The sequence below is a fragment of the Nansenia antarctica genome, assembly GCF_963989245.1.
Source record: "Nansenia antarctica genome assembly, chromosome: 5".
NCBI classification, from domain to species: domain Eukaryota; kingdom Metazoa; phylum Chordata; class Actinopteri; order Argentiniformes; family Microstomatidae; genus Nansenia; species Nansenia antarctica.
In genome coordinates this window covers 53,550,182-53,565,272 of record NC_137690.1, presented here as the reverse complement: position 1 = coordinate 53,565,272, position 15,091 = coordinate 53,550,182, and the positions used below count along the sequence as shown (strand labels likewise).

At 45.1% G+C, this 15,091-nt stretch overlaps 1 protein-coding gene across 1 annotated transcript in view; it reads left to right on the top strand.

Annotated features, from left to right (window-relative positions):
- Positions 1-15,091, top strand: part of kmt2ba (lysine (K)-specific methyltransferase 2Ba) — a gene marked incomplete at its 5' end in the record, with an annotated part of 46,696 nt that continues 31,605 nt past the window's right edge. The window contains 9 exons of the mRNA XM_080531738.1: positions 1-303; positions 8,966-9,032; positions 9,479-10,891; positions 11,372-11,556; positions 12,006-12,098; positions 12,934-13,090; positions 13,614-13,842; positions 14,114-14,178; positions 14,526-14,678. Coding sequence (XP_080387864.1) covers positions 1-303; positions 8,966-9,032; positions 9,479-10,891; positions 11,372-11,556; positions 12,006-12,098; positions 12,934-13,090; positions 13,614-13,842; positions 14,114-14,178; positions 14,526-14,678 — 2,665 coding nt within the window. The remainder of the gene's footprint in view (positions 304-8,965; positions 9,033-9,478; positions 10,892-11,371; positions 11,557-12,005; positions 12,099-12,933; positions 13,091-13,613; positions 13,843-14,113; positions 14,179-14,525; positions 14,679-15,091) is intronic.

Sequence of the window (15,091 nt, the reverse complement as noted above, 5' to 3'; positions counted from 1 at the left end):
ATGGCGGCAGCGGGAGGCGGATTATCATCTCCCGCTAATGTCGGGGGCTCCAACACCGCGGCCCCTGCCCGGGCTAGGTTCCCCGGCCGGCCTGGGACATCTCGTAGCCGGCTACGGTCGGGGAAACGTCAGCAGCGCGGAAGGCTCGGCTCGGAAGGCGGAGAGACGGTCACCAGAGGCCCTAGGCCCATCAACATCGGACTCACGTTGAGCGAGGACCCGTCTCTGCGGCGCGTAATCGGGATTGCTGAGAAACATAGGCGCCAGAGAGAGGCGGGTTTCTACTCGAGCGAGAGTGAGGAGGTGAGTTTCTAAACCGTGCACTGTCCAGTTATACTGTATATACTATACTGTCCAGTTAAACCAGAACTAACCAGCTTATCAGTGTGTAGAAATAAATGTAATAAAAAAAATTAAGAACGAGATGCAGGTTCCGCTGCCATGTATTATTGACTTCGATGACAGAATCAGAAGATATCATGCATGTAGAGTAGCAATGAGTTTCCATGTTAGTTTGCCAGACAACCAGCTGGTTCATATTCAAATTAGCTTGCGAGCTAAACCACAGTCGTCAATTGAAAATGATCTGTCCTGTAGCCTGTTTCGAGAACTGCATCCCACGCTGGCTTTGCCGGGGTCTTTAATTATTGTTTGTATGGCGGGTAAATTGGCGGTTGTCAGACAGTGTTACCGTAACCGTGGATACAAGTTTGTTGTATGCCAATGATATCACTGCTAGCTATGATATTTGTTCAGCTTGAAACACAGTCAACCCCTTGTCGTTAGCGCGATTGTCGTCTCGTAGTTATCGACGTTTCTCCCGCTAACGAGCGTTATGGTTATGTGGTTATTTCCCGGTCGCATTTCGCTTGACAGCTCAATGTTTAGAACGTCAGTGCGTCATCTGGGGACAGAAACGTTCTCGAGACGTTCCACCTGCCTGATCGCAGATCCATAGTGCTGTGTGTGTGTGTGTGTGTGTGTGTGTGTGTGTCTGCTTTACCTGTGTCAAGACACGACTACAGCAGCCCATTTTCTAACAAAATGAGCTTGGTTGGAGGCTGTAACAGAGATATTATGAGTGTAGCTATTTTGTTTGGCTAACTAAATGTACTGTAAGTTGTGATTGACACTGTGACTTAAGTAAGAATTATATATGTAAGTACAACAAATAATTAAAAGTAAACCGTTTTTGAGTGTTATACCTGTGCAAGCTGTCAATAGAACATTGAAATAGAATATGTCAGACAGGCATACAGTCAGACATCATTTTCTGATATTGTTGCACACAGTCTGCTAAGCAGTTTTAAAGTATTTACAAGGCATCACTGCAATTCATCACCATCTCCTTTCTCTCTAATCACCTTCCCTACTCCATGTTATCATCACGTGATTCGGCAGTTGACCTAATAGCTCATTGACATCTCTTGGGCATTAGACAATTCCATATATTGTGATTTCAAATCGCTCCATCCACCACTCTGGATCACATGAGCAGGGTTCTTACCGTGTGACTTTGACATCATGATCAGGCTGTACTACTGATGCAATCCATTGCCATAGAATGCCATAGAGTCACATATAACATCATATCGCTCATATAACTGTACCGTACTTGCCATACTGTGCCTATCACTGTCATTGTCATGTTTTTATATCATGTTTATTTTTATATAATGTTCTTATATCACTATTTGCATTTATGGTTAGATGCTAAACTGCATTTCGTTGTCTGGTACGTGTACTCTGCAATGACAAAGTTGAATCTAATCTAATCTAATATAAGGCTTGTCTTAAGTCAGTGGGAACAACCGTGCTGCTCTATACCTGATCTGCTGTCATGCAGTAGAATGGTGGAGCAGCATCATTCTGAATGAGATTCTATAATGTTGAGTATGAAGATGGGTGTGAGGGTGTCGGAGTGAGTGTGCCTGCTGTTTCCATTCCCTTTATGTTGGTGCTGCCATTGGCAGTAGAGTGGGTTGTAACCCGTTTTACCCACTTTTGTTTTAGGGCATTTTCCAACTAAGAAGCATGATGCCCTGCAGGTTGATCACACTTTCTGTCCTTGTGTGGCCTCCTCAGTCCTTATGACACAGTATGACCCCCCCCCCCCCCCCCTGTACAGTTTCTCTACTGTAAATAATAATAATAATAATAATAATAATAATGACATTTTTAGCATCAACATCTTCTAGCATTATGACTACCAATAGCCCCTGGTCCTAGCATAGATTTGTTTTTCTTATGATTAGGGATGCACGATATGCATTTTTCCCAACCGATACCGATACCGATATTTACCCGCTTCTCGTGGCCGATACCGATACCGATACCGATATTATTATTATTATTTTATTTTTTCTTTCCTAGCACCAGGGGAGCTCCCCCTCCCAAATTTCGTTGTTTGGTACAGTACTATATCAATGACAATAAAGACAATTCAGATATCATTTCACAGTTGATAACCTGTAGTTCATGCACACCTGAAGGTAAGAAAGGCTATGTAGTGAGCAAAGATTGATGATTTAATATTCCATAGTGATCTCACCAAATCTAACTTACATCACTATTGTTAACACAACAAAGAGAACACTTCTGAGTCTTCAAATGTTCATTTATTATTTCCTCTAACAAACAGAATCTGTTATACAGTGCACAATGCTTTTTTTAGCCAAGATCTGGCCTCCTTTTATGGTTTTTTAAAGTGTCCTACCATCTTCCTCCCGATCGCAACACAGTCGGATATACTTCTCTGGCTCAGTACAGCCTCATTAACGGCAAGTTGTAAACTGTGGGCCATACAGCCCAAGCTTGCAACTTCACATTCATCACAAGCCCTGACCATATTGCGCGCATTGTCCCTCAGCACAACGTGCACCCGCTCCTTAGGTATATTCCACTGTCCAAACATGGTTTCAAAAGCACCGCGGATGGCTGTCGCAGTATGCGAACCGGAGAACTCCTGCGCATGCAGCAGTGTCTTCTTCATATTGAAGTCCTCATCCAGCCACTGGGCCGTTAAACTAAGCATACTGACTGGACTAACGTCAGAAGTCCATATGTCCGTGGTAAAACGTATCTGGCTTACGCTAGTATCGATCAGACTATGGATGTGTGTGGCGACTGTATCATACAGAGCCGGCAGGCACACGTCTGCAAAATAGCGGCGACTTGGGAGTACATACCGGGGCTCTAAATGTGAAATTAGCTGGCGAAATCCTTTATCTTCTACTACAGAGAAAGGCTGGTCGTCGAGGGCCATCAACTCCATTATTTTTTCATTGATGGCTTGAGCCTTTGAGCTGTCTCGAGTGAACTTCCTGCTGTTTTCAAATGCGTTTTCAATAGGCACCGCGGATTCTTTTTCCGTGGCTGGGCTAACGTGTTCTGCTACGAGTGCTTGATATTCCTTCCATACAGCGTGCTTGCAATGGTGATTCTTCAGGCGACTTATTAGATTCGTTGTGTTGTAACTCTTTGCCCTTTGCCCTCCTCTCCGAACTTTTGTTGAACATGTATTGCAAATTGCAAACGCAACATCTGCCTTAGAAATTGTGAAGAATGTCCACACAGGGGAAGGCATGTTTCGCTCGCGTCTCGTCTATACAAACTGCGTGCCTGAGCGCGGAACCCGGAAGCAGAGTGCGGAAACCGGAAACCGGAAGCAGAAATATTTCCGGCTTCATATTATCGGTTTAAATATCGGCTAATTTTATAATAAATACCGATACCGATAAACATTAATTCCTCAATATCGGGCCGATAAATATCGGTGCCGATAATATCGTGCATCCCTACTTATGATGACTGATGGAATAGATGATTCACTTACTTTAGACAAATGCCTTTGCTGTGAGTCGCTTTGGATAAAGACGTCAAAAATGTAATATAGGCTAAAAATGTAAAAGTGAAATGGAGATCCTCAGTTGTAACTTAAATATGTGGTCAGTATTAGTGATTCGTCATCAGGCTCCATCAGCGATCAGGATAAGTGCTAGTCTTTATAATGAACTCTGACTTCTCTACTCTACTCCTTTGTAAGACCATTCTAATTGTGCTGCCCGACCTCCAGCAGCAAGCCTAGTCTACACTGAAGAGGGGTCAAAAAAGTGTCTGTGTGCGTCTTAAATTTCAAGTTTATTGTTACGTCACATTACACAACTGTAAGAGAGTAAAAATATTAGGCTTCGGTTCCTGACATTGCAGCACAAGACAATAAGGCATAATTCAAGATCATAAAAAAAGTGACAATAGTACAGGACATAGGCCTAAGTGATGAATACGATTATTTACAATTAGCAATGTCCTGCAATTTGCAGAGGATTTCATTACTTTTCATAATTGCGATTTTGATTCGAAATTGATTTGTTGTTTGATTTGGTCTCAATCAGCACCATAATGTTAAAACATAACAGACTCGTTTTTATAGACAAGGCTTAAGCCTAATCCTAGACTAAAAAGCATCTTCAATGGAGATTTTACATGGAAAGTGTGATATAGGACTATGCTTAAGCCTTGTCTGTGAAACCGGCCCAGCTTTTTACTGCTTCTAATTCATCATATCCCTTTTTCTGAGATGGTTAGTCTCCCTTTCAATAAAGTTATTGACGATTCACTCTCCAGTATGTACAGTACATGTGACCCTTCTTTCAGAGAGGTAAAGGCACTTACAAGAAACTTCCACTAGCACTTACTAGAAGCTGGTGGAGGTTGAATCATATCTTTTTTTGGTAGTTTCATTGCCACACTTCACTGCATAGAACTGGGGGGGTGACTGCGCATGGTGACTGCGCTTACAGATAGTTTTATCTGTGCTAATTTTAGCAGACAAAGCTGGCTGCAATCTTAGTGAAGAAAATGAGCCTGTTTTTTAGTTTTTCTGGTCCCCAACATCTGACTTGCTGAATGCTGTAGAGAATGTATCAAATGTTGCAAATTGGGGGTTGGCACCAGCATTGAGCACACTGCATTATAATATAGGCAAGGGCTGGAAGTGGCCTTTGTAATTAAAGTTCATCAGTGTTTCCTCCAGGAATTTTTACATTGGTGGCGGATAGCCCTGACCGCGCGCGCGACATTTTTTTATTTATTTATTTTTTGTCTTTTTTTTTTGCAAAACAACGACCTCATTTCAGCCAAAACTAGAGGATGGCCAAAAAATAATAATGAATATACAGAATATAAACTTGTGACTGACAGTCACATACACACACACAAAGATCATCAGCTATAATATAATACGAAGTAGGCCTACATGAGCACAAAAGCGGCTAACGTTACTGATTAACTGTTAACTGTAGTGCAGAGAGATGGTAGTCGTAGGCGGCGTATCAAATGACAAAGCTAAACGTTTAATGAAGGACATGAACGATTGTCAACAACACACTCAAGCAGTAAATAGAACAGCAGTGTTTCCTCTACATGCATTTCATCGTGGCGGACCGCCACGATGGAATTTCCTCCGCCACCATTCAGATTTCTCAACCCAAAAAAAAAAAAAAATTTAGGCCGCTTTTCAGACCTTCACAGCGCTAGACACACCCACAAGCGCTGAAACTGGACCAGTCCGTGTGTGTCGCGAGTATTGAACTTGAGGCTGCGTTCGTAAATTCGCTCTGAGAGCCCCGGAGCGCACACTGGGTTCAACGTCATAAAGGGACCAAGTCATTTGATTGGACAAGAGGCATTCCGTGAGTGCTGATCAGATTTCCAGAGCGTATTTACGAACGCGCCCTGGCTGTCACCCGAACACCGCGAGCTAGCGTAGTGTAGTGTAGTATAGGATGCGTAGTGTAGTGTAGTGTAGGATGGAGAGAGAGAGGAGAAGCCTCTCTATGTGTTACCTATGTCCAGTGTACTAGAACCACTCTAACAGGAGTGTTTGTCCGTGAATAACACCGGCTATGCCCGGGGTAGAAACACAAGACTATAGCTGGATAAGGTCTACAGGTCTACACGGTCATTTTAAGCCGTCGACCAGCCCTCTACGACCACGGGAAGTCATGTTAAAAGTGAAGATACTTCTGTTAAACTAAGCTAAGCTAAACATCGCTAATCGCTAACTCCCTCCTGGGCTTAAAGTGAGTAATAACGTTGTGAAAAAAAACGTCAGATCAGTGTTTTTGTTTTTATTGACAACGGAATTACATGCTGGAAAAACATGCAGACACAGACAATAAGAGACACACGGGAGAAGTACAGGAAAACATTTTATTTTTTTGGGCCATCCTCGAGTTTTGGCTGAAATTACGTCGTTGTTTTGAGCGCGCGTGCGCGTTTCATGCGCGTGCACGCGAAAAAATCAGTGCGGTCAGCACTACCCGCCACCATTGTAAAAATTCCTGGAGGAAACACTGAACAGTCTAAACAACTTGGGTACTACGCACTCAACTGCGGACGGAACAATACTCTCAACCTATAGTTCCGTGCGTGAATTATGTCAACCCACCACATTACAGAAGTAAAATCACAGTCAGATGGAGCATTCGGTAAACAGCTGAGTATCAGCTGAGTTAAAGAAAACAAACTCTTACCTTTGATGACACCCACATCAGCCCTGTTTTCCCGTACTTCTCCCGTGTGTCTCTGAAGGTCCAAATGTTCCCTGAATTTTAGCTGCATGTTTTTCCAGCATGTAATTCCGTTGTCAATAAAAAAATCGTCTCCCCTTCTTTTCCCCTTGACAATCCTGTGTCGTTGCTAAAGTGACGGCACATAAGAATAGTTTTTTGACTTGCTAATGTCTGCTGATACACCAACACAGCTAGCCGATGCTGATGGCTCTCCCGCTGTAGTTGTAGTTGTAGCTGGTGGTGGTGGTACCCCGCCATAAACGCTGTTAGCTGATCCACCACCTAGCTTCTTTGGTCCTGCCAGCCATGCAGTTTCGGGTCGCTCATAGCCACTGCTAGCTTCAGCAATGTTTGAAGTGTCTGGGACATCTTTTTTCTTGAAAAATCCATCCATCTGTCGCTGTTTTCGTTTAATTTTTCGAAGAAGCTCTCTGGACTGCAGCTGCTCCCGCGTTAGCATTAGCATCAATTTTTTCTTCTCCCTTCTCACCGTCACGAGCTCAAATGACACTTGTCGGCCGATCTAACTCTTAACACTCACTTACAGGACTTCTGACACCATGTCGTGTTATTCTATTAAACATACACGTGAGTCCTTCTGTATTTCAATGTAAGTGTCTTTATTTTAACTCGCTCTGTAAGCTCTACAATACCGGTCTCTTGTTGTCTCGTCGTAACCTGCCCACCTGACCTGGGGGGTATTCCATCAACGTCGCTAAAGGAAAATCCTGGCTTATTTTTGATAACTCTCGCGAGATTTATCAGACTAAACCTGGATTTTCCCTTTAGCGATGTTGATGGAATACCCCCCTGATGTCACTACGGTGGCCTGTACACAATAACAATAATACCACAGTTCACATTTAGACCAATCAGGAGCCCTTGTGTCACGTCGTCAACTGAATGTCATTAATCTGATTTTGGATCAGCGGTTAGAGAGAGATGGACGTGGATTTAGGTGCACTTTTAGTCAACATCCATTATAGCGCTGATCTAGGATCAGATATATTTTAATCAGCTAAAATGTTCAGATTTTTTTCTTTTTTTTGGGAGATTTTTCTTTTTTCTTTTTTTGTGGACTGAATCAATTCGTGGCGGAGGAAATTCATTCGTGGCGGCCCGCCACCAATAAATGCATGTAGAGGAAACACTGTTCATATGTGTGGTGGCCTGGGAAAACCCTTCACATGGTGGCATTTTGACATTTTCATTTTTTTATATTTCCATAAATTAGAAGTTCTCAGCTATTCATAACTGGTTGAATGACTGAGATAGCCCTTTATTTTAAAAAGTTATGAGCATTTTAATGTATCATGTCAAAAAAAGTGAAAGGTAAGAAATGCTGCCCCCATGCTGCCCCCGACCCCTTTCTCCTCCGGGTCGGGGGAGGAGCCTATGCAAATCGGCCGGTCTCGTTTGTCTGCTTGTGATGCGGTGTTAGTCTGCTCGCCTCGTCGGTATAAAACAAGTACTTTCTCTTTTGTTTTCTTAAAATGTTTATTCACCATAATGTAGTATGGAGTTCAAAGTACTAGAATACCACATAATATCAAAATCGCGATTTCCGTCTATTTTTGCTCTTTGCCACAAACAAACGCCAGCGACATCCGACGGGTTTTCCCAGGCCACCACACATATGTGACACAGCCCAATGAAAAGGGCTACCTGTAGGCGAAATCATTTTTCAGTGTTTTACATGTGCTTAAACTACAGATTGTAAGCTTTCAAATGATGCATCATACATTGAAATCGGAAACAAATTGAAGATGACATGAGTATTTGAAAGTTGCTACACCGGAAATTACTAAGCACAGAAAATCCCCATCAAAGATAATGAATCCCCATCAAACAACAAGAAACGAAGTCATTCTGTTATAGATTACACTTATTTAATGAACGTAAAACTGTTCGGAAAAATAACGAGTGGGTACTTCACATCTTCGAGTTGAATGTTAGCTAAAAAAACGAAAATCTGGAAAAAAAACTTTAAAGACGAATTTGACGTCTTTCTCATTTCCGAGAGGTGTCCAGAAACACCAGGAGCAGTCACATATGTTATACCGTTATCTCCCCACTCCTGTTGTAACCTGATAATCTGGTAAACCTGTTCAATGTGACGGTTTGTAACCAGATAGCAGGGGGACCAATGGGTTTAATCTAATCCCACTCATACACCCACAGACAGTGCTCTCTAAATGCTAACAAGAATAAATGTGGTTTGTTAATTAATGTTATGCTGACTGCCAGTGACTGGTTATGTGTAGAAGCTGGTATCTTTGAGAGATAGTCTTATTTGTTTTCTGACCATTGTACATATCATATTTGCCTATTAGCTTGTTACACTGCTGAACATTGTGTTGTATTCTTAAGCTGTTGTTTCTTTTTCCAAGGATAACGATTTCACCGTGTTTGGGACTGATTTACAGTCCTTACATTCACCACACAAGGTCTCTGAAAGTAAGTAGACTCCATTTCCTCTGTATTTCTCCATTTCCTTCTATTAATCTGCCTCCAAGTGGTGCTCCACTACTTACACATCGTTTATTTGTTGGAAATGAATACATGGTAATACCCTATGAAAGTCCATACATCACAAACTGCAGAATGTAAACATAACTAGAGACAAACATAACCTTTGGAGACGGACTCCATCACATTTATGATTGCTAGCAAAAGTAAATCTGAGTGGTTGCTAACAAACTGTAAATATGTTCGGATCTGGTTAGGTAAATTGATGAATTTACTGGAATTTACTGTCAATCTGCTACCGTGCTACTTTTTTTTGCTACCAATCGTAACGATGAAGCCTGTCTCCACCCAAATTATGAGTTTTGTTTACATTCTGCACTTTGTGAGGTACAGTCCTTTTATAGCTTATTGTAATTTCTCTCTACCTTTTCCAGGCAGTCTTCTCCAGACGTCATTACTGAACCAAGAGAAGCCTCCCGCAGCCCCAGACATGAAGACTGTCACAGTCAATCTGCGCAGTAGCAGAGTAAAGGGCTCAGAAATAGACCCTGAGGGTCCGGGGAAAAACTTGGGGACGCCCAAGATAGATGTCAAAACTGTCAAACTGGCACACGAGGAGGTAGCCCCAAGACCAGGGGGTAAATCTACAGGGAAGCAGGGTACTGGGACAGGGAAGAAAGACAAGGCTTCTACAGAGTCTCCTGGCTCAGGTTCACAGAGCGGAAGCACAACAAATCCGCTTAAGAGAGTCAGAAAGGGTAGCAGGCAAGACCAAACAACCAAGGGTAGCAGAAGCCCCGGCAAGGGAACCAGCACAGCCCGACGCCTCTCCAGAGGTACCAAGCAGGGCAAGCTTGTGTGGACCCTGACGGTGGTTAAGGGCAAAGGGAAGGGTTCTAAGGGGAAAGGGTCCCATGAGGCGTCAGACAATGCCGAGACGGATCAAGCTAAGCCGCAGAGGTCTGCCAAAAAGAGGAGAGGATCCCACCAAGAGGATGTGACCACAGATATCCATGATGCCACTCAGGGAGTAACCGTGTCCCCTAATTCTGAGTCCAAGGGCATGGGCGCCTCCCTAGAGGCGGGAGCCGAGGCTGGAGCCGAGACGGGACAGGAGCCAGCGATGCCACGCGACGGAACGGTGGAGGTTCCCCGTAAAAGTTTTAAAAAATTGCGGAAGTCCATATTTGGTCACAGGAGGAAGGCTGATAGGCAGCTCCAGACAGACCGTATTCTAAAACGCAGGGTTAGGCGGAAGTTTGTATTTTACACCTACGAGCCACAGGTGAAGGAGGAGGGACAGGAACTGCCATTGCAGGGGGTGTGCGCCAGCAAGGCGGAGGGTGACTCTAGCCTGACCCCCGGTGGAGAGATCCAGCAGGGTGTCAGTACCTCCTCCACACCCGTGATTAGTGCCAGGTCTTCCAGAGTTATCAAGGCACCCAAGAGGTTCCACGACGAGGTTTCCTGGCCACGGACCTCCCCGATAAATGGCCCGTCGTGTAAGAGCGAGGACAATCCGAAAGAGGAGGAAGCCTCTTCCCACCTTAAGGTCTATGAGAAACTCAAAAAGCTTACCTCCAAACTCGCCCAGCAAAAGAAATACCCCTCTAGTGCTCAGGGTGGAGCAGGAGAAAAATCCGCAGAGGACCCAAGTTCGACCTCGCCAGTAAAGAAGAGCAGGAAGTCCAAGCTCACAATGGAGGACCTGAACTCTCCAGGGGTGGTGAGGAAACTGGCGGTGCTGGTCCGTGGTGTTGCCGCTGCCAACGCAGCAGCATCTCAACTTGCCTTGAAGGAGGAGGAGGAGGAGGGGAAGGGAGCTAACGGAATGGAAAATGTCCAAAGTAAGCACTTTATCTGGGAATTAATATAGAATAATATAATATATGCTATTTAGATGAGACTTTTATCCAAAGCTACTTAGATTGCAGTGAGTGCATACATTGTTCAGTATGGTCCCAGCGAGAACTAAGCATGAGTGCTTAATTTGACATTAATTACTGATGTTTTAGCATTCCCGAAAATTATTTTGATTGTTGTGTTGTTATGATATGCTGTTTTACTTTGATATGCACTGCAGTCATGCTTGAGGAATATTGCATATTGCCTAATGATCCAGCTTTAGCCTGTGTCTTTGGGTCATTTGAGTACATATTCTCAGGTAATTTAGGTTATAGGCCTACTACTTAATGAACCATGCAAGTGATTATGTATATGTAATTAATATAATTAGGAATTACCCCATGTCCCATGTAGTGACAGCTCATATTAGATCACTTTAAGTCATTCAGCCTTAAGAGCTAACTCTTGATTCCGTTCCCCAGGAGATTCTGCTCAATTAGCTGAGAATGAGGCTGAGGTTGATGGCAATGGGGTGTTAGTGGACCAGGGGAGAACGAGTCATCGGATCAACCTCACCGGGGCCAACAGGAATATGCTGCACCTGCTGAAGAGGGCAAAGGTCCAGCTCATTAAGATCGACCAGCAGAAACAACTCAAGTCATCACAGGTGAGAATCCGTGTATCAAGTCATCCAATGATCCGTTCCAATATCCACACTAGAATGAATGAAGCAGTGTATTGATCATGCATTCTAATTAGTATATTAATGTAGATATTGAGACAGAGCCACTGAGCTTGTTTCAGCCGTTTTGAGTTTAGCAGAGGTTAACATAGTCATCTCTGTATTGGTGCTTTTTTTAATAGAGTAGGTGGCTGGATTACGCCTGGGCCACACCGGATACCTCTACCTCAGCAGCGCGTGTGCGTTTCTTTTCGGCGCCCATGTTAACAGGTTAGAGAGCAGAGCCACACAGCCCGCTTGAGCCGTGCGTCTCACGCTGTGTGCTTGCTCTAACCTGTTAACATGGGCGCCGAAAAGACGCACCAACATGGCAATGGCACTAAACAGTACTAAATGTTGTGATGACTTCATTGTTACACCCGTGTCTCATTCAGCTACTGTCTGGACCGTTGAAGGTGGGATCCAGAGAAATGGCAGGGGGTAGGAGGAGAGGATTCAGGGGAGCAACCAAAGATGTCACTGCTCGGGTACGTCAAAGAGAGAGAGAGAATGTGTGTGTGTGTGTGTGTGTGTGTGTGTGTGTGTGTGTGTGTGTGTGTGTGTGTGTGTGTGTGTGTGTGTGTGTGTGTGTGTGTGTGTGTGTGTGTGTGTGTGTGTGTGTGTGTGTGTGTGTGTGTGTGTGTGTGTGTGTGTGTGTGTGTGTGTGTGTGTGTGTGTGTGTGTGTGTGTGTGTGTGTGTGTGTGTGTGTGTGTGTGTGTGTGTGTGTGTGTGTGTGTGTGTGTGTGCGTGCGTGCGTGCGTGCGTGCGTGCGTGCGTGCGTGCGTGCGTGCGTGCGTGCGTGCGTGCGTGCGTGCGTGCGTGCGTGCGTGCGTGCGTGCGTGCGTGCGTGCGTGCGTGCGTGCGTGCGTGCGTGCGTGCGTGCGTGCGTGCGTGCGTGCGTGCGTGCGTGCGTGCGTGCGTGCGTGCGTGCGTGCGTGCGTGCGTGCGTGCGTGCGTGCGTGCGTGCGTGCGTGCGTGCGTGCGTGCGTGCGTGCGTGCGTGCGTGCGTGCGTGCGTGCGTGCGTGCGTGCGTGCGTGCGTGCGTGCGTGCGTGCGTGCGTGCGTGCGTGCGTGCGTGCGTGCGTGCGTGCGTGCGTGCGTGCGTGCGTATTGTTTACTGAGGTGCAGGAAGGAGACTGGTGTCTGTTTTAGTGGATGACAAAATTAATTGATGGCTACTGTTCATTATTGACATGGATTTGGTAGCTTTTCAGGTTTAAATGACAGAGCACACTGATGCTTTTGTTGCATTTAGAGTAATCTTTTTGTGTGGAGTTTAATCTTCATTAATATGTCATCCTATTTCATTCTGTTGCCCATAGGAGCGACTGCTAGGTGGCCCACGGATCAAACACGTGTGTCGGGCAGCTGCGGTGGCGTTGGGGCAGCCTCGTGCCATGGTGTCTGATGACATTCCCAGGCTCAGCGCCCTTCCACTCCACGAGAGAGAGGGAATCACCCCCTCACCAGCCACAGAAGGTGGGTACACCCCTTACCTCGATGCAACATACTCCTCTAAATGTCCACGAAAGTTGTTGTAGCAAATAAGAATCTGTTCTTAATTCACTTACCTGTATGCATAACGGTTAGATGGAATGAATAGAGCCAATTAGTGAACTGTTGCATAAAAAGCAAGGAAAAAGCTAGGAAAGCAGCAGCAATCTGCCTTAAGAGTTATGTTACTTCACATTCAATGTACAGTATGTAACATTGAAGCTTTCTAAAAGCGTCCTAATGGTTGTTATGACTACATTTAATCAGTAGCGATCAGGTAATGAGATCCCTTGATGGCTGCCTCTTCGAATCATGTGCGTATGCAGAAAAACAAAAGCTAATGTCAGCTGAAAGTCCATTTTAAGGGGGTTATATTATTGTCAGAGAGGATGTTGTTACTGTCGAAACTTCAAACAGAATTTCGCCGTGTTTGTTAAAGATGGCAGATATCCAAACATACAGACCCTGCACCTTTAATGATCGTGACCCCCCCCCTTTCTCTCTCTAGATGTGGCAGACCCCTCTGACCAGGATAGTGGGGGCTCGATGGAACACAAGCCGATAAGGATTCGCAGGTTGAAACGGAGGCCGGGTGGTGGTCATTTCGGGCCTGGGGGACGAGCCCGCCGGTGTTTGAAGTGCAAGGGCTGCTACCAAGAGGAGGACTGCGGCACGTGCAGCAACTGCCTGGATAAGCCCAAGTTTGGAGGGCCCAATACCAAACGCCAGTGCTGCGTGTACGTTGCCTTGAATTTTGTTAGATGCTCCTACTTACTTTACTCATAGATGCACATTTAAAGAGATGCTCCAGTCTATTTACACCTTCTAGTTGTTTTGTGCTTGGATTTTATATAATCACCTTCCTCAAGGCGTTTCTTTTATGTATGTATCTCACTTCTTCAGAAGCAGCTTTTGTTCAGCTTGTTTTATTATTGTTGTCGTACTTTTTTGATACATTATTTATAAATGCACTTTTGAACCACATGGACTCTTTCCCCATCTCACCAGCTTAAAGAGGTGTGCTCGGATTGAGTCGCTCAAAGCAAGTCGCACAAACACCAGGCCGTACAAAGGTATGTCACTGTGCTTGTATTTAGGGCTTAACCATTAACCGTTGTCACTCCCACGTAGACACACACACACACACACACACCTCTTGTTACATGTACTGTAAACATGAAACCACACGCTGGAACCAGCTGATTTGTCTTGTCTTATATTATTTAACCCAAACAATTGACATGTTCCATGACATGTGGTTTCTGCTGCACAGTCCAGGTGAAACGTCAAAGGTCGTCGGCGAGCGGCCAACTTTCTACCGATGAGGAGGAGGGGGAGGAGGAGTGGAGGGGAGGAGGAGCAGGAGGAGGAGGAGCAGGAGGAGGAGAAGAGGAGGGGTTGACCCCAATGACCCCCTCAGACTGCCTAAGTCCTTCCACCAGGAAGCAGCCGAGGCGGAACGTGACCCCGCGGTCCTACAGCAGCCTGCTGAAGGACTCGGACTCAGAGATGGACACGACCATGGAGTCCATGTTCAAGAAGACCCCCGCCATCCCTCCATCTAGCCGCCACGGTAGGAAGCACCTGACAGCTGTATTAGAGGTCAGTGGAGGTAGAAATCGGAGGACGGGCTTGTTGTATTGCATGGAACGGAATGAACGGAATCTTATTCCGGCCCATGCATTACAAGAGCATCTGTCCTCTGTTTTCTACTTCCACCAGCCTCCCCTGATTCTGCTGTACTCGCTTCTGTTTTGAAAGTTGCAAATGTATGTAGTAGGGGTGCAACGGTTCTCAGTTTTATATTGAACCGTACGGTTCGCCATCCACGGTTCAATACGCATTAGTGAATGTCGGTTTTACGGTTTTTACTGCGTTCCATTGAAAATTGGAGTTTGTCTGGAACGCAGTTGCTTCTTGTTCAAATGTTTGTTCATGGCGAGCGGAGTTCAGAAAATGGCAACAGTTTGAGGAAGCCCCGGATTG